This window comes from Strongylocentrotus purpuratus, unplaced genomic scaffold (genome assembly GCF_000002235.5).
Source record: "Strongylocentrotus purpuratus isolate Spur 01 unplaced genomic scaffold, Spur_5.0 spur5_scaffold_9, whole genome shotgun sequence".
Lineage (NCBI taxonomy): Eukaryota > Metazoa > Echinodermata > Echinoidea > Camarodonta > Strongylocentrotidae > Strongylocentrotus > Strongylocentrotus purpuratus.
Window position 1 is genome coordinate 25,921,557 of NW_022145615.1, and position 24,156 is coordinate 25,945,712.

Genomic DNA, 24,156 nt, shown 5'->3' on the forward strand with positions numbered 1-24,156 from the left:
TAAGAAGGAGGTAATACACCCCTCCGACACCCTCTCGGCCATGTTATTTTGCATTTCACCCCGACTCCCCACACTCGAATGCTCGCGTTCCCTCTTGGACTCTGAATCTCCCTTGTGCCTTACATTTCAACCTCAGCCTGCAGCTTCAGAATTTGTTGATTCATTATGTGATTATATTGAATGCAGGAGCATGCGATACTTGTATAATATTTAAATGCATCGTTTAACAATGTTAAATCTGAGATGCATGGCCCTACGTATTATCAGTGTCTGTGATGAGGTGTTATATTGAAGCCCTAAAAAATGCGCTTCAAAATGATCATGAAGTGCCTCAAAAAATAAAATCAAGTGACAGGTTTTTCCATACCAGTACTCATTTTCCCCAATAGACTGTAGTCTTATAAAAATGGTTTTTGAAATTTCGATTTCCAATCATAAATATCTTGATAATCAGACAGGCGATCGGCTTGTAAAAGTCATTGGGTTCCTGACCGACCTAAAGGTTTATAATTATCATTGCAGCAAGAGCTAAATCCAGGATTTTGTTTCAGAATCTGAGACAAAGATACCCAATCCCTTTAATGCTAAACAGTAACTTTTATAAATTGGGATAAGTGAAATTCAGGTGTTCATTTGGTTGACAGACCCACTTGACTATCTAAACATATATATGCAAAATTACAAAACTGAGGTTTCATGAACTTCATGGATTTACACTTGCAAACACACAGAGTAAAAAAGTTTGAAACATTCATGATTACTGAGGATTCAACAGCATATATTTTTAATGGAAATCTGCTAGAAAATTGATAGTTTGATGAAAAATATCTGTTACTTAAAGTTGGTAACTCTTGGATACATCTATATAAATATTTTCTCCTCCAAGAGTACAACCCTGACACACAGGCTTTCGTCCAATCTGCCGCAACACCTCCCTAAAATGGAAGCCCAACTCTGGCAAGGTATGGTTGCGCATATCAAGACTCCACTTCGCGATGCCCAATGTCATCGCAACAAGCTCCATCAAAAACTCAGGAATGTGTCTACTTTCAGACTAGTCCACCTCTCACGCATAATCTGCCTTGTCTCATTTGTATGGCGAACCCTCCACACTGCCAAACTTGTCCCTCTTGTAGGGAAAGTTCTCAAATTATCTCACTTGTCCTGCACCTCGGGAAAGTTGTCTAAGTTAGCTGACTTGTCCTGCCAGTTGGGCAAGTTGTCCAAATTATCTCACATGTCCTGATTGTCAGCAAGTTGTGCTACCTTTAGGACTTGCCCCACTTGTTAGGCAAATGGCCTACTATATCCAACTTGTCCTGCTTGTATGGAAATCTCTCCAAGTTATCTGACCGACTTCAGCTCCACATCAAAGATCAGGGTGCTGTTTGGAGGGATGGGGCCCGTTCTCTGTGATCCATACCTGTGAAAATTCACAAACCAAACAATCATTTTAAGTACCGTAGTTGAATCTATATCAGTGTTGTGGATTCAGGGGCTAGAATAGGAAAATATAGACTTTATGATCTATTTCTTACTATCTCATAGATAATATGATATTAACTGGATTTAAATAGCACCTTTTCCAGAGGATACAAGGAGCTGTCCCTTAAAGGTATTACAAAGTTTTGGTATGGGGTCATGAATTTGGTTTAAATTAACATATTGGAAGCATATGCGTTCCTACAATATTCATTGATCGTTGTCGCGGTTGAAATCAAGTCTAAAGTTATGAAATTATAAATAATAAACTCTCTGTGTTGTATAGCTCCCTCTCAAGGTCAAGATATTAATTTAGCTATGAAACAATGTTTATTGACTAAATTCGACCGATTATCTATTCCTGTTTGGAAATTATACATCACAACTACATATTCTGAGAATTTCATGGTCGCAGCTACCATTGTACGGCCATAGGCGCTATTTGAAATTTATCAAAATTTACCGGGAGCACCGGTAAATTTTTATATTCAATTTTTCTTGAAAACAGAAGTGTTTTAGGGGCTAATATTTTTAGTGCTTATAATACATCCACAGGGGCATCCAAATATATCAAAATTGTAAAGATCACTATCCACCCAATTTTCAAATTTCCCAAAACTTTGTATTACCTTTAAGAAGATTTGTAGAGGAATTTTTCAAATGGTTTTTTTAAAGAAGTCAAGAGAACAAGCTCCCTGCAATTCTTAGAAATGCAGGGAGTTTGTTTTCATAGGCATGAAGTAACTGATTGAAAGGATTTGAAGCCAGCCTGTTTTCGAGATTTTGGAATGATAAGGGAAAGAGCTGGTGCAGATCATGTTCTCTACTACTGAAAGATTGAGGAGATGTATTGAGGAAGAGGGGTTGACAAGGCTGACATGTATACAGTCAAACCTGTCTACAGCGACCACCCAAGGGAAACACAAAAAGTGGTCTTTGTAGACGGGTTCCTTTAGTACATGTTTCAATGAGAAACCATTATCAAGTGGGAAAAAATGTGGTCCTTGTAGACAGGTGGTCTTTGTAGACAAGTGATCACTAAATCAAGTTGACTGTATATAAATCATACTATATATTATATATATTATACTAGAATTTCAGGGTGCCTTACAGACTAAGAGGAATCTAAAATATTGCAGACTTACCCTTGTGATGGTGGAACAGTTAACCTGCGCTTGCCTCCTACTTTCATTCCTAAAAAAGGAAATAAAAAACAAGGGGGAAAAATTCATCAAAACTGGTACTTCATACCAAACATTTAAAGTAAGTCGGCTTACATACATTAAAGTAGTGTTTTGAACATTGCAAGACACACTTTAAATTTTCTTACATGTTTTATGATATTACAACCAATTTATGATTATAGATATTTACCGGTACACAAATCAATTTATATCAAACATACCAAATAAAATCTTTATTGAATTACACTTGGACAATAGGAAAGACTTGAATCAATATCAAAATCTGAGAGGATGTTGACAAATGTAATTTACAGATGGAGTTTAACTATGGCACTGGCATCCTAGCTCTTAAAGATCAAGTCATGCATAAGATTGGTGGATACTACAAAGTTTTTGGAAAAATCATCAAAATATGAAGAAATATCACAGGTAATGCACACAGAAATGGGTATATGGGACTACACACACGTGGCATGAGAGTTGGGTCCAAATTAGTTGGCTGATATTTGTCATATTTTGATACGAGGGTATTTCAAACGCAGTCCTTTTCAGCAGACATTTCTTATATTATATTCTTCTTACCAACATATAAGTGAAGAGAAAGCTCACGAACTATTTTTCTCATTTAGTACAACTACACCTATCTCACGAACAATCATTTTGAGAACAAATCTTACCTATAATACCAGCATCCCATCCTTGGATAACTTCTCCCTTGCCGAGACCGAACATGAATGGTTTCCCTGACAACTGAGAATCAAACTCCTTCTGGTTGTTAGCTAGTACTCCGCGATAGTACATGAACACCTTTAAACAAAACATGTTGAAACAGTAGAATTTTAGGTCAAAACTTCTATTAGTTATTAGTCTTTCCTTTTCCTATGCCACAGCATTCTTGTACAACTTTTCTATTACCAAGCTCGTGCCATAAATTACTTTACCTCCTATGCTAGTGAAAAGTATGTTGCTTTGAAATTTCAAAGAAGACGCTTTTACCATTGGTGTTTGCACAAATGTCTATCTCTTAACGTACATGTAGGCAGCCAGCCATTTGCGCAGACAATAACCAATGACTTGTCCCAATTTGAATTTTTTTTTTAAAGGATAATATACTTTCGATGACATGGAACATATTTTTCAGTATACCACCCGGATGTTAATCATACCACATCAGTATTCGGCCAAATAAGAAACAGTGTTTAGCCTCCTGCCTTTTTGAAAAATAGGAAGGAGGCGGCCCTTTTTTTTCAAGATGGCCACTGACATTTTTTTTATTTTTTAAATCAGAAATAGATCCATTCTAGCAGTGTTTTTCATGTTTTTTTTCTTTTAATTTTTTTTTCTTCCCCCCCCCCCCCCAAAAAAAATTAAAACTTTCAACAACAACAACAACAACAACAAATAGGAGGCGGCCCCCAAAAAGAAAGCAAGCAGAGATGCTAAACATGTATATTTTTTTAATGGCCTTATCATCTGTGATAACCATATTCAATTATCCTCCGGTTGGTCCCAATCGCTGTGTAATCCATAAAGCCCCTCCATACCCATTTGAAAGTGAATCTCTGAAAGTACTAGTGGTAGTTCTCAATGCAAAAAAGAAAAAAAGAAAAAATGAAGAAAAAAAAACATACAAGCAAAATAATAAAATTTGAATTATCGCGATATCGTCATACATACATTTATTAATATATTATGTGTCATTATCGCTGACAAATAAACTCCCAATCTAAAAGGCAAACTTTAATGAACACACAGAAATAAGCGCACTTACTTCTACACGCATCAACGCCCAGTGCCGCGCATGTAATAACCCACACACAGTATAAGTACATTACCCTCTACATGCAATGCTGAGTATCGTGTACTGGAAACTATAACATACTTTTTCATGAAAAAACATGTGATAGTCTCAGTAAATGAGTCACACATGACCTTGTTTGACCAATCATTGGATTAGGATTGAGGCATGAGTTGTATAAACTAATACCTATTTACACAGAGTTGACATACAATAATACCTTTTTGCCTGGCTTGGCCAACTTGCCCTCTCCAACTTTTAGATCTTCAATCGTTGTTCCTGTTTGTAATTTTATTTTTTTCTGTAAAAAAAATAAGGGAAAGAAACAAATATTTGCACAGCTTGTTCAACAAATTCAGTACCGACACAAGTCAATGTAAACCTAACTTCTACTTAGTGAAACAGTTTTAATTCTTTCATGTTCTACACTCTAAGACATTGGTTTATATCATTCGAGAATAGACTGAAAACAACTTACACAAAAATTATATGAGTGATGCTCTAAATGTACATTTTTTAATATATAATGAAATTACTATGCGACAATGAATAATCTATTGGTGCATACTAGATTCAGAAAAAATGATTTTTATGATAAAATCTTAGTTGAATCTTACTGAAACCTAAACAAACATGGCCTCATCCTCAAATGGTACATTTGGATAAAAGATGATTATTTAGGAGATTTTGCTTACAGCAGAACTACATTGCAAACAACATCTGACCAATACTCACTGGTTTGGCTGGAGTTTGTGCCTTCTTCGCAGGTTTTTCCTTTTGTTGAACAATATTCTCTTTGTTATTTGTTTTGAGATTCTTCAAAGGCAGCTCTCCTTCTTTGGTTTCCTCATCCTGCTGCATACAGGAAGAAAAAAAGGGGGAGAGCAAATTAAATACCTTATCCAATGAAAATACAGCTTTACATCAATAGAAAGCTGAATGAATGTAAAATACAAATATAAAGGAATAACAAATATTTCCCTTTAAATGTTGCACAAAAGCAAAAACCTAATTTCCCCACCCCTCCAAATTATGGGTCAACAGGGGTCAAATTTGTCGTAGTTATAGTGACAACATATCATTTCGCCTTTATACATATTTTCCACTCCTTTATAGTTTGAAGGAAAACAAAATGTTTATCAAATGAACCAATGTGAAAGAAAATTCAAAAATTGCCAATTTGTAAAGCAACAATGATTTTATATCTTACGCGGTGTAATGATAAGTTTTAACAATGGAAATATACTATTTTTTTAAAATTGATTTTTGCTTTTTCTGTTCATGAAAGTGTAGTTCCTACCCTTCTAGCTCAATAGATGAGCAAAAACATCACTAAAAGTAGTCACTGTACTGCTGTTGGGTTAACAATGTTTCCTATCAGATAAACCACTATACTTCATTTTTTCTTCTTCTCTGAACCCAATAAAATATGTTCTCGGCAAGCTTTTACCTTTACCTGCTGCTTCTTCTTCTTCTTTTTCTTCTTGAGAGGAGATTCTGTCTTTTCCTGAGCTTCTGAATCGGCATCCTCTGTCTTCTTGATAACCTAACAAAGCAAATATACAAATCATATTCACCCTGTGTCATAACCTACAATACTTTAATTCAATTCAATTCAAGTTTATTTCCATTTTCGGTTTAAAAAAATAAAAATACAATCAACATGTGTGTACATATATATATATATATAAGAAGGATTCAAAAGAAACATGTATTAGTGATGTGTTGGGAATAGTTGGAACAATAAAAGGGAAATCAGTTTTTCTTTAGAATGAATATGGACCCTTAAGTATTTTTTAAAATTACTTGGAAATAATGAAAGAAGTAACATTATGCAAAACTTTGGTGGTAAGCGCTTTATAAGCATGGTTTTTATCTTATTTATCTTATAATTCCTAATGGAAGTTTCAAGCATAATGATAATCATTTAGTGTGTTGAGGAAAAAATAAAGTTAAGAATTAAAGATAAAGTTGAGTTCTGGTCATGCGATTGCATTGTGAAAGAAACGGCATGGAATCGATCAGAGAAAAATTGATCATTTAGCATATATGTATTGGTGTGTACTGCAAGGTTCTAGAAACTCAAAATGATATAGAAATTTGGCCCAGTCTTGGTCAAGTAATGAGCACTGCACAAAGAAAGATGTATGTGGGACTACACAAACATGTGGCATAAAAATGTGGGCCTCAGTTTAAGCTGTTACTTGTCATATTTAGAATATGAAGGCATTTGAAGAGCCATGCTTTTCAGGGAACGTTTTTTCTCTGATGTTCTTCCACACTTGCATAATAAACAATGATAACACTCACAAATTATTTTTCACATCTCTCCAGAACTAAATCTTCTTTCTAAATTCCCCAGATTTTCCCACAATTTTAAGGATTTTATTACATTTCCTGACTCTTCCCTGACTGGAAGAACACAATTCATTTTCTATGTTTTTGGTTGGTTTGCAGGACAGTTGGAAACCCTGGCATTCCATAACCAGGTGGGTTAATGTACAACCACAAAGACAACACTACAGTTACCTTTTGAGGGCTGGCGGCAGGTGACTTCTCAGCTTTGCCTTTAGGAGTCTGAGCTTTCTTCTTTGGAGAGGATTTGGGCTTCTCCTCTGCATAAATAAATACACACACAAACAAGAAAGATCAGATCGCGTCATATATCGGCGTTCGGTAAGCCCGTTCGGAAACCCAAGCCATGCAGGGAAGGACTTTAATTTATTACGAGATGCATTTGAAGTGCTTGTGAACTTGTCACAAATAATAGTAGCAATGCTGTTTTTAAAACTAAAGATTACAGAGAAATTTTCCTCCAAGTCCAAACAGAAATTTGGACTGCCCATGTGGAGAGTCATAATCTATCGAAACTGAAAAAAAAAGAAAAACCCTCTTCCCTTCAGATTAGAAATGTAGTTTAACTTCAGTAGATCCTATTCTTTATTCGCATAATATAATTCATGTTGAGACACAGAGATTTTCGAAAACCACTAAAAAGTAGCATTTTAAGGACTCAAAATATCCTGTACCTGTGTATAAGACGCACCCACGACTTTTGAATTTTTCCGGCAGAAAAAAGTGTGTCATATATACAGAGATTTACGGTACACAAGCCAGTGCCTCTGAGCGACATCAATCAACATTTTTGTTGTGCTCTAACCTTCAACTTCTTCTTCATCTTCCTCATACTCCTCTTCATCTTCCTCGTCGTCATCGCTGTCATTCTCTTCGACTGGATTGAAGTCTCCATCCTCCTCTTCCTCACCGCCCTCATCTGTAGCTATTTCCATTTTTGATAATGTTTCTGCTTGTACAGCCGCTGTTAAAAGACAAGGAATCATGAGAATCAATGATTTTAATAAACAAATAAAGAGGGTTAAAAGTTAATAAACTAGATGGAACTTCGACTGCACGCAGTCGAAAATGATGCCTCCGTCATAGAGCAAGTTTACAAACCAAAAAGCAATTTCTCATATACATATATGACCCTTTGATCTTTGACCTCATGACCCTAAAATGTACTCAGTTCATTGGCTCTGCAAGATGTCCTGAGTTAAATAGTAATCCATCTGTCAGTTCTAATGAGAATGCGTTCACAAGCTATTTTTGCATACATAATAAGCCCATGACATTTGACCTTTGACCTCATGACCCAAGAATCTACTCAGTTCATCGGCTCTGCAAGTAACATACATGACCTAAGTTTGGCAGGAATCCATCAATTGGTTCTTGAGATAACGCGATCACGAGCTGTTTTTGCATACATAATGAGCCCTGTGACCTTTGACCTTTGACCTCGTGACCCCAAAATCTATTCAGTTCATTGGCTCTGCAAGATACATACATGACCAATGTTTGGCAGGAATCCATCTATCGGTTCTTGAGATAACGCGATCACGAGCTGTTTTTGCATACCTAATGAGCCCTGTGACCTTTGACCTTTGACCTCGTGACCCCAAAATCTAATCAGTTCATCGGCTCTGCAAGATACATACATGACCAAAGTTTGCCAGGAATCCATCAATCGGTTCTTCAGATAACGCTATCACGAGAACGGGACGTACGGACGGACGTACGTACGGACGTACGGACGGACGGACAACCGAAAACATAATGCCTCCGGCTACTTCGTAACGGAGGCATAAAAATACTTCAGCACAAGTAGGTTTCCTTCACAGCACTCTAAAATGCATGATGTAATTCTCTATGCTTTTAAAATCAATCTATGATGAAAATTAACCTGAAATAAAATGCCTGCATAAACAACAATTGACACTATGATGGTGCATTGACAGGAATCAAAGTGACACCAAAAGTACTAGTCTCGCTCAACTCATCTCCAACACTTAAGTGTTTCTTCCATCACTACTTCCTATCGACAGTCAGCTCTGTGCCCAGTTACGTGTGGTATTTAACATTTACTTTGAATGCAGGCTTCTTGAGAGTAAATTCAATTTGTAAAGAATTTTTTGGAGGGGGGGGGGGGGGGGGGGGCTTGCACCTAGTAAATAAAGATCGCATGCCTCATTTTGTAATGGAAAAAACAAGTCAGAAAAAAATCATGGATTTGAACCTGCCATCTACTGCTTGTAGAGTGAGAGAGGAGTTGTTGAACCTGCCATCTACCGCCACATATAGCTTGTTGAGTGACTGCCGGCAAGCAGTAGATGGCAGGTTCAAATCCCACTGGATCCAAGATTTCTGACTTGTTTTTCAATTACAAGATCAAGCATGCAACCCTCATTAGATGGGTGCAGTTCCCCCCCCCCCCCAAAAAAAAGAAGCTTGTTTGTGCAATGTCCTGCTTTCTATTTTTCACCAAAAGAAGACTTGGCCTTTGCCAACTCAACATGTTAAATACAAGAGAGTGTCAGTGTATATGCCGGAGCGTTCAGTCTTACTGGAGACTAGGTGCAACTTGGCCTCGCAAGGCAATAGGGTTTCTCGAGTGGAAATGTTCCTTTCATACCGAACCAATATAAAATAGCTATAATTTTCATGATTTTCACCAAATTAACCACTTTTGATTTTCAACATTACCCTTTTAGTAACTGTTTTACATAACACATCAAATAATTTTGAATTTGAGTTGTCAAAAAGACGAAATCGATGCAAAAACTGATGCAGGCATTTGGGATCAAGTCAGCTCTCTCGGATAACTTGACCACAATTTCCACCAAGGACAAGTTAGTTGACCTTGGTGCCAAGTTGACCCGGATCAATGCTGGATATGTACGGGCTGCCCACTTACCTTTTCTTTCTTCTTGTAAGCCGACAGACTCAAATCATCTGAAATAGAATCATCTTGAGATTTCCTTTTCTTCTCTTGCCCTGCTTTCTTGGCACTTTTCTTTGCTGGTTTGAGAGAAAATATGGGTTCAATGATTTCAAGTTGTAAGATATGTTGATCCTGCAAAGGCTAGATCTTCCACACAAAAAACATTAATACTCTCCCTCGTGGACACTCAAACCTACAGCGGCGCAATGATGATAACAGTGACAATGTATCAGATTATTGTATTGCCATTATTGTCATTTTGCTAATTTTTATTAACTTTGGCATTCTCTTGTAAGTTCTTGATAGTTTTGTGCACCTTGGTGCCAAATCTATGCAAATATGTGCACTTCACAAAATCTATTATACTATCATTGTTTTGATTATTAATGCATTTACTGTAGTTATATTTGAAACAAGAAAAGGAGGAACAAGTCAAGAAAAAACAGTGTTTTTCGAAGAGTCCACTCAAAGATGTCAAGATTGTACAAAAGGGTTAATTTAGAATATAGTACTCTGAACAAAATGCCTATTCCTTTCACTGAAGATGGAACTTGAATGTTTCCTTCCTCAAGATGGAAAATTAAAAATTCAAGTTTAATTTCTGTTTATCATTCAGATATTTATCCCCATTTAGTGCTGCATGCAAAGAAAACATACTCAACAGATGATATTGTGGGTTGAGTGCAAGAAATGCATTAACACAATCAATCACATGACGTGCTAAAATTTCATCTAAAAAGACAACAGCCATGGGGACATACAGAGTGAACCACGAAAAGGGCTAAACAGTCTTCTGCCACAGACTTCTTTCCTATTAAACAAGTGCATGGTTTAATGTGTCTGTCACATCATTCTGTGATAGTTTGACCTTTGACCTCTCACATCATTCTGTGATAGTTTGACCTTTGACCTCTCACCTGATTCAGGAGTCCATTCTTCCTCTTCGCTGTCGTCATCATCCTCCCCGTCAAACTCATTGATCAGCTGCTGCCAGTTACATGAAGCATCTGACAAAAATATGAGAGAAAATTATCAATAAAATTAATTTCATGCATGATAAAAGTGGAGGCAACCTAGCTCTTACATTGTTTTTTTCTCCAGCTTCTTGAGGTAATGTATGTCACAGCAAGCAAATGAAGCAAACAAAGAAAGACCTTTGACTTGCTCCTCTACAATTGAAAGCAGAAATGTCAGAGAAAAAGCAAATTGGTCCTGCTTCAGTCATGCAGACAAGTGTTCTGAAAGTTCTTTGGACTTTGATTAAATGGTTTGATAGTTTGTGTGAATCTGACTGCTAAGAAAGCATGTGCATGATTGTAAGCAACTGGGGGGACCGACAGCTTTATGTCCTCTCTGAGGGACTCTTAAAGTAATCAGGATTAGTACCTGACCAAAGGCCCAGGATCTCCCCTCTTCCACTCCATCTTTGCAACCCATCTGTACATCAGCCAAATTGTGAGCAGAGATATCATTACTTCAGCAAACAAAACTAGGCATTTCTGAAATTTGACAAATATCTGTTCACATTCTTCTGCTGGAAACACAGCAGATTGAAAAATGTATTTGGAGTGCCTGTGCTAAAACCGATTTGCTACGCACACAAGAAAGGGAACAACTACTTTACCTTGTGAGGAAGTGCTTTCCATGTCCGAATCGGAATACTCTTCATCATCTTCCTCACCATCATCATCCTCCTCCTCGCTGTCGAAGTCCTCTTCCTCATCAGACCCAACCAGAAGACTGTTGGCCTCGGCAACAAGTTCAGGATCCTCCTCCAGAAGGGGCTCATCGGTCACTAGGTACCCCGTCAGATGAATCGTGCCTTGATAACACCAACCATTATAAAAGACAAATTAACTTTGCACTCCATGGAAAGTTTTACACCATACAGGTATTCACATGTTAAAAAGATGTTATACTGATCATTGTATTTTTACACCAACATGTCAATGAAAATTTAGACAACTTTAAACCCTTCCAATTAAATGATAATGTTGGTTTTTGTTTCCTTTCCTTCTCACATTCCATCACACAACATTTAGCCTTAGAATAAAAGGAAGGACAAGTTGTAACATTAGGTATAAAAAAGGGATTTGAGGTACGGTATTGAACATGAAAATAATATTCAAACTGGTAAAATGATGACAACCTATTGCTCAGATAACAGATATAATTTAGTCTCTCTTTTAAAGCCTATCTGCATTAGTTTGGCCAGGAGGGATTAAACCTCCCTGCATAGTCACTGATAGGTGGTTATCTCATCAAATCAGCTCTCAGTTAACACAAAGGGGACCATGGGGGACCGACAAGTACCGCTTAGGCATTATTTGCTATATAGAGGGCACAAGTAGCTATAAGTAGTGCAGTGGGGCTTTAAATGAAATGGCATTTCTCGTAACGAGGAGAACAAGCCTTTACACTCACCTTTGCCCTCTGAATAAAAGCTGATTTCTGACCCCTCTGACAGGTTGAGTTCGAGAGTTTGTTGAAGGCAAGGATATGGAATATCATCACCATACTGTAGAGTGCAAAGGAGAAACTCTGCTTTCTCATGGCGTACCAACAGTTGTGTCGTACCTGTAATGATGTAACATTATATCAACATACCCTTACCAAGTTTTCTAATTTTTTCAGTATGTGAAAAGTTGACTTGTCCCGATTTATGTTTCTTGAGAATGTGACATTATCAAAGCTTACGTCAAAAAGTATTCAACAAATAAGGTCCTAATTCCAGCAGTCCACCTTCCATTCTTGAGTTACGAAAACACACACAACAAAATCATAACATTTACAAGGGGTATGAATAATTCAGTTGTCTGTACATGACACATTGTTAGTTACATAGACAAAGAAAGAGTTTCATGAATGAATTCATACTTTTGTATTTAATGAAGAGTGCTATGTTTCGTCTAGCCCATCATATTTTCTAGAGTCATATTTCACATTCCTTTCAATTAAGTGGTTAGTTTGTAATTATCTTAGATTAGACAGTTTCCAATATGGTGATGATGAAGATGGTGAAGATGGTATTGGTAATGATGATGGTAATGATACTAATGATGACGATGATTATGATTACGCATGATGATAATCAAAAATTGATGATGAAGTGGTGGTGATGAAGATGATTTGAACTTGGAGATCATATTGAGAAGATGTAAATAATTATGGTGATTGAAAATGATGATGATGATGATGATCTTCATCACGGTGATGATAAAGGTGATGAAGAAGATGATGATTGATGGTGATGGTGCTGAGGATGAAGAGGATGAAGATGATGGGATGATGGGGATGATGGTGATGAAAGTGATGATGATTACAATGGTAAAAGTGATGATGATGATTGATGGTTGTGGTGCTGATGATGATGATGATGATGATGATGATGATGATGATGATGATGATGATGATTGATGGTTGTGGTGATGATGATGATGATGATGATGATGATGATGATGATGATGATGATGATGATGATTGATGATTGATGGTTGTGGTGATGATGATGATGATGATGATGATGATGATGATGATGATTGATGATTGATGGTTGTGGTGATGATGATGATGATGATGATGATGATGATGATTGATGATTGATGGTTGTGGTGATGATGATGATGATGATGATGATGATGATGATGATGATTGATGATTGATGGTTGTGGTGCTGATGATGATGATGATGATGATGATGATTGATGATGATGATGATGATGATGATGATGATGATGATGATGATGATGATGATGATGATGATGATGATGATGATGATGATGATGATGGTGATGATGATGATGATGATGATGATGATGATGATGATGATTGATGATTAATGGTTCTGGTGATGATGATGATGATGATGATGATGATGATGATGATGATGATGATGATGATTGATGATTGATGATTGATGGTGTGGTGATGATGATGATGATGATGATGATGATGATGATTGATGATTGATGGTTCTGGTGATGATTATGATGATGATGATGATGACTGATGATTGATGCCTTGATGGTTGTGGTGGTGATGATGATGATGATGATGATGATGATGATGATGATGATGATGATTGATGATTGATGATGATGATGATGATGATGATGATGATGATGATGATGATGATGATGATTGATGATTGATAGTTGTGGTGATGATGATGATGATGCTGAAAGAGATGATGGTGATGATGATTACAATGGTGATGACAGCAGTAGTGATAGTGATGGTAATGATACTTGTTGATTACTAACCTGACTTTTCTCTGCTTTCAAGAGCTGCCATCGACACATGAAACGACTGATCCACAGTCTGGGAATAGTGCTTCCCTGGCTCTATCGTCAAGCCTGCACACGTGAAAAAAGGGGGGAAAGTGGACACAAACAAATTTGGTAACTAGGTAAGTAAAGGTCAACCCAAAGTTCCCCACCCTCCGGAGTTGAATCATTTGCACGTCTCACACACAGACAATGCGAAAAAATACCAAGCCAAGGTAGTTGGTTGGAGGTAGTGGGTAATAATTAGTAGTGGGTTACGTTAAATGTCACACAGGTTATTTACAAGCTTCCTTCCTTTCCCTCTTTCTTCAGGTTTTTTTTTTTTCTTTTTTGCCAATTGATGGGGGAGAGGGACTACGTTTAGTGCCATTCCTGCGGTTCATCGTCTACGGCAATGCTACCCTTTAGTTCTTACCGTAATGTGCTTTCCATGTCCATTTACCAGTGTAGGGTGTGTGTGCTCACAATGTCAATGCAACGAATACACTAGATGAGGGGTGGATTATTTCATGAGAAGGCCATCGCATTGAAAGACAGCATTCGATAAGGAATACACACAGACGTTTGGTCACAACTTTACATTAACATTACTACAATGGACATATTAAATACATTATTCTTACTATTGACATTTGTCGTTTTCATTGGACATTGACATTGCTCTGTGACTCTTTCTGCAATTCTGTGACTAACACAGCACAGTAACAGTAACACTAACAGTCACTAACACTCACACTGCGGCAGACTTTCATGACCATGTCATCATGTCATGATTTAATTCTAAGTCTGGCTATGACTTTTGTAAGGATCAAGATATAAGAAGCCAAATTTAGTTTTTGTTTTGAGGATATCGTAGATTGACTGGAATTGTTGTACAAACGTAGCTAGGCTTGTCACATGGAAACTACAGATATGATGATGTGGGCACGGATTCAAGGAAGGAAAACTTTGTTTTACCTACTAAACTACTACTACTATTGCTACTTTGTACATTCCGGTGTATGGAAATGATTGGAGTTCAGTTGAGTGTTAATAAACAAAGAACCATGAAATTACCACATTGTCTCAAGGATCATATGTAGATATCTCTACATTAGTAAAACAAAGTCGATTCTTCAACGGATACTGCATGGATGAAGGAATTCGACACGGCAAAGCCCCCGGGCGTGATACTCGCGAACACCGCACAAGTACTAAAGTCTGACGTGACGTGACACAGTGAGTAATTCAATGAAATGAAACTCAGAAGTGAAATCGGCTGAATGAAATGAAACTTTGAAGTGAAATCGGCTAGACTCTATAGCTCTACACGTTACTGCTGATTTGAAAGGAATGTTTATCAAGTAAATTGCAATTATGCTGGATGGGAATACTACTCCCAAATCCCCAGGTGGGAAAGATAAGGAACTGAGCAATGCCAATGGCAATGATATCGATCATGTCGTGAAAGATAAGGAACTGAGCAATGCCAGTGGCAATGATATTGATCATGTTGATGATAAGGAGAGTGGTGCAACAAGGAGCTTTACTAGAGAAAGAGATCTAGAGAATGGGAAAGAAGATCAAGATGACTCAGAATCCACATTGTCATTATGTGGATCATCGGCCTCTTCTGCCAGTACTGCAAAGAGGAGAGAAAGAGAGAGAAAGAAGGAAAGACAACTTAAAGCAAAGTTGATAGCCTTACATCAAACGAGTGAACTTGAGAAGAAACTGAGAACACTTCAAAAACAACATGAAATGGAACAAGCCGAACAAGAAATACGAATTGCAAAAGAAAAGGCTGAGAATTTGAGAAAGAGTCAGCTTTTGAAGGATGAAGAAGCGGAGATTGAAAGACAAAGGACTGCTATTCTCTTGCAAGCAGAATTGAAGCTTCTACAACAAGACTCAGAGGAAGAGCTACAGAAATGGAAAGTGGAAGGTGATTCTTTCCGTGATCGTGGACAAGAACGAGAACGAGTTAGAGATGATTTTGTCGGTGATCGTGGACAAGAACGAGAACGAGTTAGAGATGATTTTGTCGGTGATCATGGACAAGAACGAGATCAAGTTAGAGGTGACTCTTTCCGTGATCGTGGACAAGAAGGAGATCAAGTTAGAGGTGACTCTTTCCGTGATCGTGGACAAGAACGAGTTAGAGGTGATTTTGTCGGTGGTCGTAGACAAGAACAAGAACAAGCCTTTCGCAAGGAACCTGTGAGCAATGAAGAAGGAGCCACCAAACAGATGCTTAGGGAGATGATTAGATTCACTGCAGAAAACAGTCTACCATCGCCAGATCTCGAGCCGTTCAATGGGGATCCACTTGATTACCTGACCTTTATAAGGAATTTTGAATATGTGGTTGAAAAGAGAACTGATGAACCTTTCAGAAGACTAGAGCTTCTACTAAAATACACACGAGGAGAAGCGCATGAGCTTATTCGAGAATGCCCCCACATACAACCAAGTAAGAGGGCATATGAGACTGCCAAGTCCATGCTACACAGAGACTATGGAAAGCAGAGTAACATAATAAATGCATACAAGGAAAGGGCAATTGCCTGGGAGCAGATACGATCAGGAGATAGGCAAGGATTGCGAAAATTCGCAATATACCTCAATAATTGCTCACATGTTAGAGCAGCAGGGGACTTAGGAGGCATGGATAGTGCAAGTTTTCTGAGAGTTCTGGCAAGCAAACTACCCTTGTATCTCCAACAGAAGTGGATCTCACGAGTAGGTCTGACTCGTGATATTGCCAATAGGAATCCCACCCTGGACGACCTTGCACAGTTCGTCATACAGACTGAAAGAAACATTAACGATCCCATGGTACAGGGATTGGGATATCAGAGGACTGAGAAAAATGCTTCCTACAATAAAGATGAGAAAGAAAAACTACAAAAATCAAGAAGCACAAAGGCATTTGGTACAGCTACACAACAGGATAGGGAGCAGAAGGACAAGAGGGAACCAAGTTGTACATGTACTTTCTGTGGCACCAACTCAAGGCATGTTATTGACGAGTGCCGAAAATTTGAAGCCTTGACAGTTGAAGAAAGATCAGAGCAATGTAAAAGGAAAGGCCTCTGCTTCCGATGCCTGAAACCAAAACATCTGAAAAGGGAATGCAAGAGTAAGATCAAGTGTGATGTCTGCGACAGGATGCACCACACTTTAATGCATGATCCCAGGTGGATGAAAGACGGAGAAGGAAATACAAGGAAAACCACCAATGATGCTTCAACATCTACCGATGTGCAAAGTGAAGCTGGAAGGATCTCTTCAGGGTCTACCAATGTGAAGAAAAGTGTTGGAGGAAAACCCCAGACATCGACGTGCATGACGATAGTTCCAGTCATCGTGAAGCACAAAGGAAATGACAGATGCATATCAACTTATGCATTCATAGATAATGGATGTGGAACAGTCTTCTGTGACACAGAACTTACCCAAAGGTTGCATGCAAGAACCAGGAAAACCAAGCTAATAGTCAAGACATTGAATCTTGAAGAAGTGATAGATACAGAAGTCACTGTAGATGAGCTGCAGATCGCAGGAGTAAAGGAGAAGGAATTCATCAATCTTCCGCCCATCTATGTCAAAGATGGTATACCAGTGACAGTTTCAGATGCTCCAACTCAAAAGGATCTGAAACGATGGAAACATTTGAAGGACATAGAATTGCCCGAAATAAGTAACCGCAACTCTATTTCAAGGGTAACTCTCATGATTGGAGCCAACGTTCCGTCAGCATCGATGCCTCTAGAAATTAAAGCTGGTGACATCGAAGAACCATATGCTATCCGCTCAAGGCTAGGTTGGCTCGTGTATGGTATACAAGCTCAAGAGCAAGCAGATATTCACAAAGTCTGTTTTTGTAAACAGGAAGAAGTTTCCATCATTCCTAGACAAGAGGAGTTAGAACGGAAATTCAAAGACTTCTGCAATATGGAATTTACAGAGAGACTAAGTGATCACAGAGAGGGCCTGTCAGTTGACGACAAGACTTTCTTGGACATAATGGAGAAATCTATCACTAAGAAAGACAATCATTATCAGATGGATCTGCCCTTAAAGCAGAGAGATGTGGCTATGCCTAACAACAAGGACCAAGCTGAAAGATTTCTGGAAAGACAAGGACAGAAGTTATCAAAGAACAAGGAAATCCATGAACAGTACACCACATTCATGAATGATCTGGAAAAGCAAGGCTATGCAGAGAAGGTTCCAGAAGCAGACTTGGACAGACATGATGGGAAGGTATGGTATATCCCTCACCATGGGGTGTATCATCCCCAAAAGCCAGGAAAGATTAGAGTAGTCTTCAATTGTCCTATCAGCTACAAAGGAAAGTCTCTTAATCAGGAACTCCTACAAGGACCAGATCTAACCAACAGATTGCTTGGTGTTCTCCTCAGGTGGAGGAAAGAGAAAGTGGCTATAATGGCAGATATACAGTCTATGTTCTATCAGGTGAAAGTTACACCAGACCAATGCGACATGCTGCGTTACTTGTGGTGGCCTGAGGGGGATATCACCAAAGAGCCAGTAGCCTACAGAATGCTAGTCCATCTTTTTGGGGCTACATCTTCTCCCAGTTGTTCGAATTATGCCCTGAAAAGAACAGCAACGGACAATGAAGGTTGTGCAAAGGAAGAAGTCCTAGATGCCATACAGAAAGACTTTTACGTTGATGATTTTCTGAAGTCAGTATCAACACCCCAAGAAGGCATTGATCTAGCTGAATCATTAAGACAAGTGTTGTCCAAGGGAGGCTTCAAGTTAACCAAATGGTCAAGCAACAGACGAGAGGTCTTGGATTCCATTCCAAAGGAGGAACATGCCGTTGAATTGAAGGATTTGGACTTACAAAGGGAAGTTCTTCCAACTGAACGAGCTCTTGGTGTGAGATGGGATCCAGAAAATGACCAGTTAGGCTTCAAATTGAAAGAAATGTCAAGAAAGGCTACTCGCCGAAACATCCTATCAGTAATGAGCTCAGTCTATGATCCCTTCGGGCTAGCAGCACCATTCGTTCTGAAGGCTAAGATAATTCTGCAAGAATTGTGCCAAGCTAAATTGGACTGGGACCAGTCAATCCCTGAAAAGCAGAAAATGGAATGGGAACATTGGATGAATGAGCTACAAAATCTTGACAAGGTGAAGACTGAAAGATGTCTAAAACCAAAGAACTTTGGTATAGTGACAAACAGACAGCTGCACCACTTTGCCGATGCTAGCATGGATGGCTATGGTGTTGTGACCTACTTGAGACAGACAGATGAGAATGAAGAGGTTCATGTGGCATTTTTGACAGCCAAAGCCAGGGTTGCCCCACTGAAGCCTCACACTATTGTTAAGATGGAGTTAACTGCTGCAACACTCGCAGTAAAGCAAGACAGTATGATCAAGAGGGAAATGAATATGGAGTTGGATGAGACAGTATTTTGGACGGACAGTCAAACAGTTCTGAAATACATTGCCAACGAAACTGCCAGATATCCAGTATTTGTGACAAACAGACTGAGTATCATCCGAGATGGATCAGAGACAAATCAGTGGAAGTACATTCCTACCAAGTTAAACCCGGCAGATCATGCATCCAGGGGATTGGATGCCAGTGAGCTAACCAAGAAGAAGGAATGGTTTGAAGGCCCAGAATTCCTAAAGCAGTCTGAAGAAATATGGCCATCTGAGGGTGTGAAAGCTCCAGCAAGAATGGAGAAAGCTGATGATACTATGTCAGGAGATTTGGATGAGACTCACATTCATGCCACAATGATAAACAAGGAGGATCCAATAAGTGCACTCCTGTCGCACTATTCTGATTGGGATAAGCTGAAACGAGGAGTTGCCTGGATATTGAAGTTCAAGAAAATGCTACAAGGAAAGGGGAAAGGAATAGATGGCAATTCCAGTGAAATGTTCAGCCTGACAAATAAGGACATTGAAGATGCCGAAGTCGCAATTGTTAAACAATTGCAACTTGAATCATTCCCAGAGGAAATGAAACGACTGGCTGGTCACGGAGAAGAGAAAGGAGTACCAAAACGCTCTACCCTTAGTAACCTTGATCCAGAATTGAGCAATGGGTTACTTCAAGTAGGTGGAAGATTGCAGAATGCCCAGATTCCAAGCAGTGCTAAACATCAATACATCCTACCAAAGAAGCACCATGTAACCACTCTTTTAATGCAATACATCCATAGGAGAGTTGGTCATCAGGGACAAAATCACATGGTAGCTGAATTACGACAGAAATTCTGGGTGGTAGGAGCTGGAGTTTTAGCACGAAACATAGCAAGGAAATGCATCATTTGCAGAAAGAACCAAGGAAAGGCTGGTCATCAGAAAATGGCAGAACTTCCAAGAAGTCGAGTTCAGAGCGACGAGCCGGCGTTCACCAGAGTTGGCATGGACTATTTTGGTCCTTTTGAAATAAAGTGTGGAAGAAGCATAAGGAAAAGATATGGCGTAATCTTCACATGCCTGTCCTGCAGAGGGGTGCACATTGAAGTTGCATCGAGTCTAGACACAAGCTCCTGTATTGAGGCTATTCGTCGCTTCATCAGCCGCCGAGGACCTATGAAAGAGATGTTCTCGGATAATGGTACAAATTTAGTAGGAGCTGAAAGGGAACTGAAGCAGGCATTAAAGGAGCTGAATCAAGACCAGCTGATCAACTTTCATGCAAACCATGGCATGAAATGGCATTTCAATCCTCCTGCTGCTTCCCATCAGGGGGGAGTATGGGAACGCCAAATTAGAACAGTCAGAAAGATACTGTGTGCAGTCATGAGAGAGCAGTATCTAAAGTCCTACCAGAATGAGGAGCAGCTCCATACATTCATGTGTGAAGTGGAGGCCGTCATAAATAGTAGGCCTCTTACCCGATGTTCAGACAACCCAAATGATCTGGATGTAATCTCACCAAACAGCTTGCTGACTATGAAGGGTTCAACGACGCTACCTCCAGGGATCTTCGACGACAAGGACATCTACGCAAAGAAGCGGTGGAAACAGATGCAGTACTTGGCAGACCTATTCTGGAAGAGGTGGGTGCGAGAGTACCTGCCTTCTCTACAACGCCGACAAAAGTGGCTGCAGCCAAGTCGTAACCTTCAGGTGGGGGACATTGTACTCGTCATAGACGAAACAGCGCACAGATGTTCCTGGTCCATGGCCCGAGTGCAAGAGGTTATGCCAGACAACAAGGGGTTCGTCCGCAGAGCGAAAGTGAAAACTGCAACAACATCGCTAGTAAGACCAGTAACCAAGTTGTGTATTCTACTGGAGCAGGAAATTTGAATGGAGTTTGTCTCAAATTTATGAAAGGATCTATATGTATAATATGTGAAAGTGCCTTTAAATGGATGTGCTTTGAATCATTATTGGAGGAGGATATCAAGCAAATGAAGCAATTTGTGTTTGGATCAAGCGAACAAGTGGAATTCAGAGCGCCAGTGAAATTTTGTGTTTGTGTTAAAGTGAAAAGTAAATTATTAATAGCCCTTTGGCTAGTAATTGGTAATCATTTGTGATAATGAGCCAATACAGGATCAAAACATGTTTAATCGCGAATTTGCATTGGATCAACACATGTTTAATCGCGAATTTGCATTGGACCAACACATCTTTAATCGCGAATTTGCATTGGATCAACACATGTTTAATCGCGAATTTGCATTGGACCAACACATCTTTAATCGCGAATTTGCATTGGATCAACACATGTTTAATCGCGAATTTGCATTGGATCAACACATGTTTAATCACGAATTTGTATTGGATTAACATATGTTTTATCGCGAATTTGCATTGGATCAACATATGTCAAGTCGCGAATTTACACAGGATGATTTTGTCAACACGCGAATTGCAAGAGAGCAAAGTTTTACGCGATTTCAAGAGAGGACGCTTCCATGAAAGGATGTCAATTTAAGACATTTAATTATGATAAGTCAGCACCGAATATTGTTTATGCTTTGCAAGAACGATAAAGGATATGAACATGACCTGGAACGAACTAGTGAACTTTCAAACTGTTTAAGTTGAACTCTGTGAAATGCTATTCATGACTGAAATGTTTGTTTTGAAATTTGATGTTTTATATTCATATATGTACATTATGTAAGTTTGTTGAGTTTCAATATTTCTTTGTGTTATCACAATTGGGATGTTTAAATTGAGGATGATTGAACATACATGTACACAAATAATTAAAAGAGAATATTTTGTTAAAATTTGTTCAAAGTAATGATTGAATTAGCCTCAGAGTTAAAATCAGATACATTTTGTTAATATAAAACATACCAGAAAGAGAGAACTCAAATAGGGTTAAAGGGAGAAAGTGTTATGAAAACAGTGTATTTGTTGACATAGAAAGTTAGAAATTTCATTTTATTAGATGTTCAGAACATTAACATGAATGAAAAGATTTAAATATATGTGGCTGCACTCTGCAGTGTAGAGCATTATAAGGAAGTTCAGATTGTGTTATATTTAAATTGAGGATTAACATGTTTAAGTGAAGTAAGGAATGTTATTTAGTTTATGTGCAAATGGCAAGGATATTTGCATGTGCTTAGTCGTCAATCCACAATGTGACTTCAGTCATGCAGGTAAACTTCGGATAGATTGATATATGCAAATAGAAAGAACAAGGTTAATGTTCAAGCGGAAGTATAAGTATTACATGTATGAAGATGGTATTATGCACAATGCTAAATATTTCCTTTTCTCTATTGTCTGAAAGTACATGTGCATCTACGTTATTTCGATGTTCCTTTATGTTGATGTACATGTACATCAGTTCAGTTCAATTGAAGGTGTTCAGAAATTGTTTTATGTTTAAGTAAAAACAAAAGGAAAAATGTTAAAGGTAGTAAATACAGCCACTAATTATTCTTGTTTTGGAAGAACAATTCTTGTGTTTGGATTTCATATTACTGGTCTATTTCCAGAGTTATTTTTTGAAAGGCAATTATAACGAAAATTGTGTTTTTGATAATTTAATTACCATAGGTATTATATTTTGACAAAAGTTTGACAGCTATGAGTAAACATTGAAAATATTTTGATTTAAAGTTATCATTGATTCATGATTATTTTGTATTGGATGCTTTTGTTGAGTTGATACAGGAATGTTTATAGTAATCCAGGGATAAAGCTTGATTTTGCAGAATTTAGTGTATTCTGTGCATTTAGATAGTAGAAATTGACAGAGTATAGAGATATAAGTGTTACATCTTATTGTGATTATGATTTGTTTTGGAAACAGTTAGGTATTATATAAATAGAAAGTGTTTGAATTTAATTTTACCTAGGTTATGAGACAATATGTAGAAAATGGTTGTAAACATTTGATAATACATGTACATGTAGATAACAGTTGATATTTTGTTAATTTACATCAGTGGTGGACAATTAAGTTTTGGTTAAATAGGTGTTAATCGTTGCATCCTCTAGCTGCAACTGGGGGGAGGAATGTAAGGATCAAGATATAAGAAGCCAAATTTAGTTTTTGTTTTGAGGATATCGTAGATTGACTGGAATTGTTGTACAAACGTAGCTAGGCTTGTCACATGGAAACTACAGATATGATGATGTGGGCACGGATTCAAGGAAGGAAAACTTTGTTTTACCTACTAAACTACTACTACTATTGCTACTTTGTACATTCCGGTGTATGGAAATGATTGGAGTTCAGTTGAGTGTTAATAAACAAAGAACCATGAAATTACCACATTGTCTCAAGGATCATATGTAGATATCTCTACAACTTTACTTTTAGATTTTTAGAAAGGAAACATTGATTTAAAACCAGGGGAATGTTTCTACTTACCCCAAAACATCTTTGCAATAGTTGATGCGGTCAGTTTCCCGATAAAATTAGCTGACAATTCACTAGTGGCATACAGAGTCGTGTGGTTGACAGGAGTTACTTGCGCACGTGGGCTTCCTCGGGGATTTAAATGGGTACCAGAACTGATCGCGCGTGAGCGCGGGTAGTTGTGGCCAAACCAAACAGCAGGCGAGCCCTCGCGATGCGATGCGATGGTGCGTATACTGTACGGTACATGCATGCAGTGACCTTTTTTTGCTGATATTGTCTTGCCCATTCATTTGCCACGTAGAAGT

At 38.3% G+C, this 24,156-nt stretch overlaps 1 protein-coding gene across 5 annotated transcripts; it reads right to left on the reverse strand.

Moving 5' to 3' along the window:
- Positions 1-151: 151 nt before the first annotated feature.
- Positions 152-24,153, reverse strand: LOC586862 (peptidyl-prolyl cis-trans isomerase FKBP15-3). 5 transcript variants are annotated; one of them, XM_030976281.1, is made up of 9 exons: positions 9,716-9,819; positions 7,625-7,783; positions 6,994-7,079; positions 5,921-6,010; positions 5,200-5,316; positions 4,685-4,765; positions 3,344-3,473; positions 2,628-2,676; positions 152-1,423 (listed from the first exon to the last, which is right to left on the reverse strand). In XM_030976281.1, exons 2-9 carry the CDS (start codon positions 7,752-7,754, stop codon positions 1,345-1,347), a joined length of 762 nt encoding a protein of 253 aa, XP_030832141.1. In that variant the 5' UTR covers positions 7,755-7,783; positions 9,716-9,819; the 3' UTR covers positions 152-1,344. The 5 variants fall into 5 exon arrangements, with proteins under 5 accessions (XP_030832141.1, XP_030832140.1, XP_030832139.1 ...); XM_030976280.1 differs by having other exon boundaries at positions 5,200-5,319; XM_030976279.1 differs by having other exon boundaries at positions 5,915-6,010.
- Between the last annotated feature and the right edge of the window lie 3 nt (positions 24,154-24,156).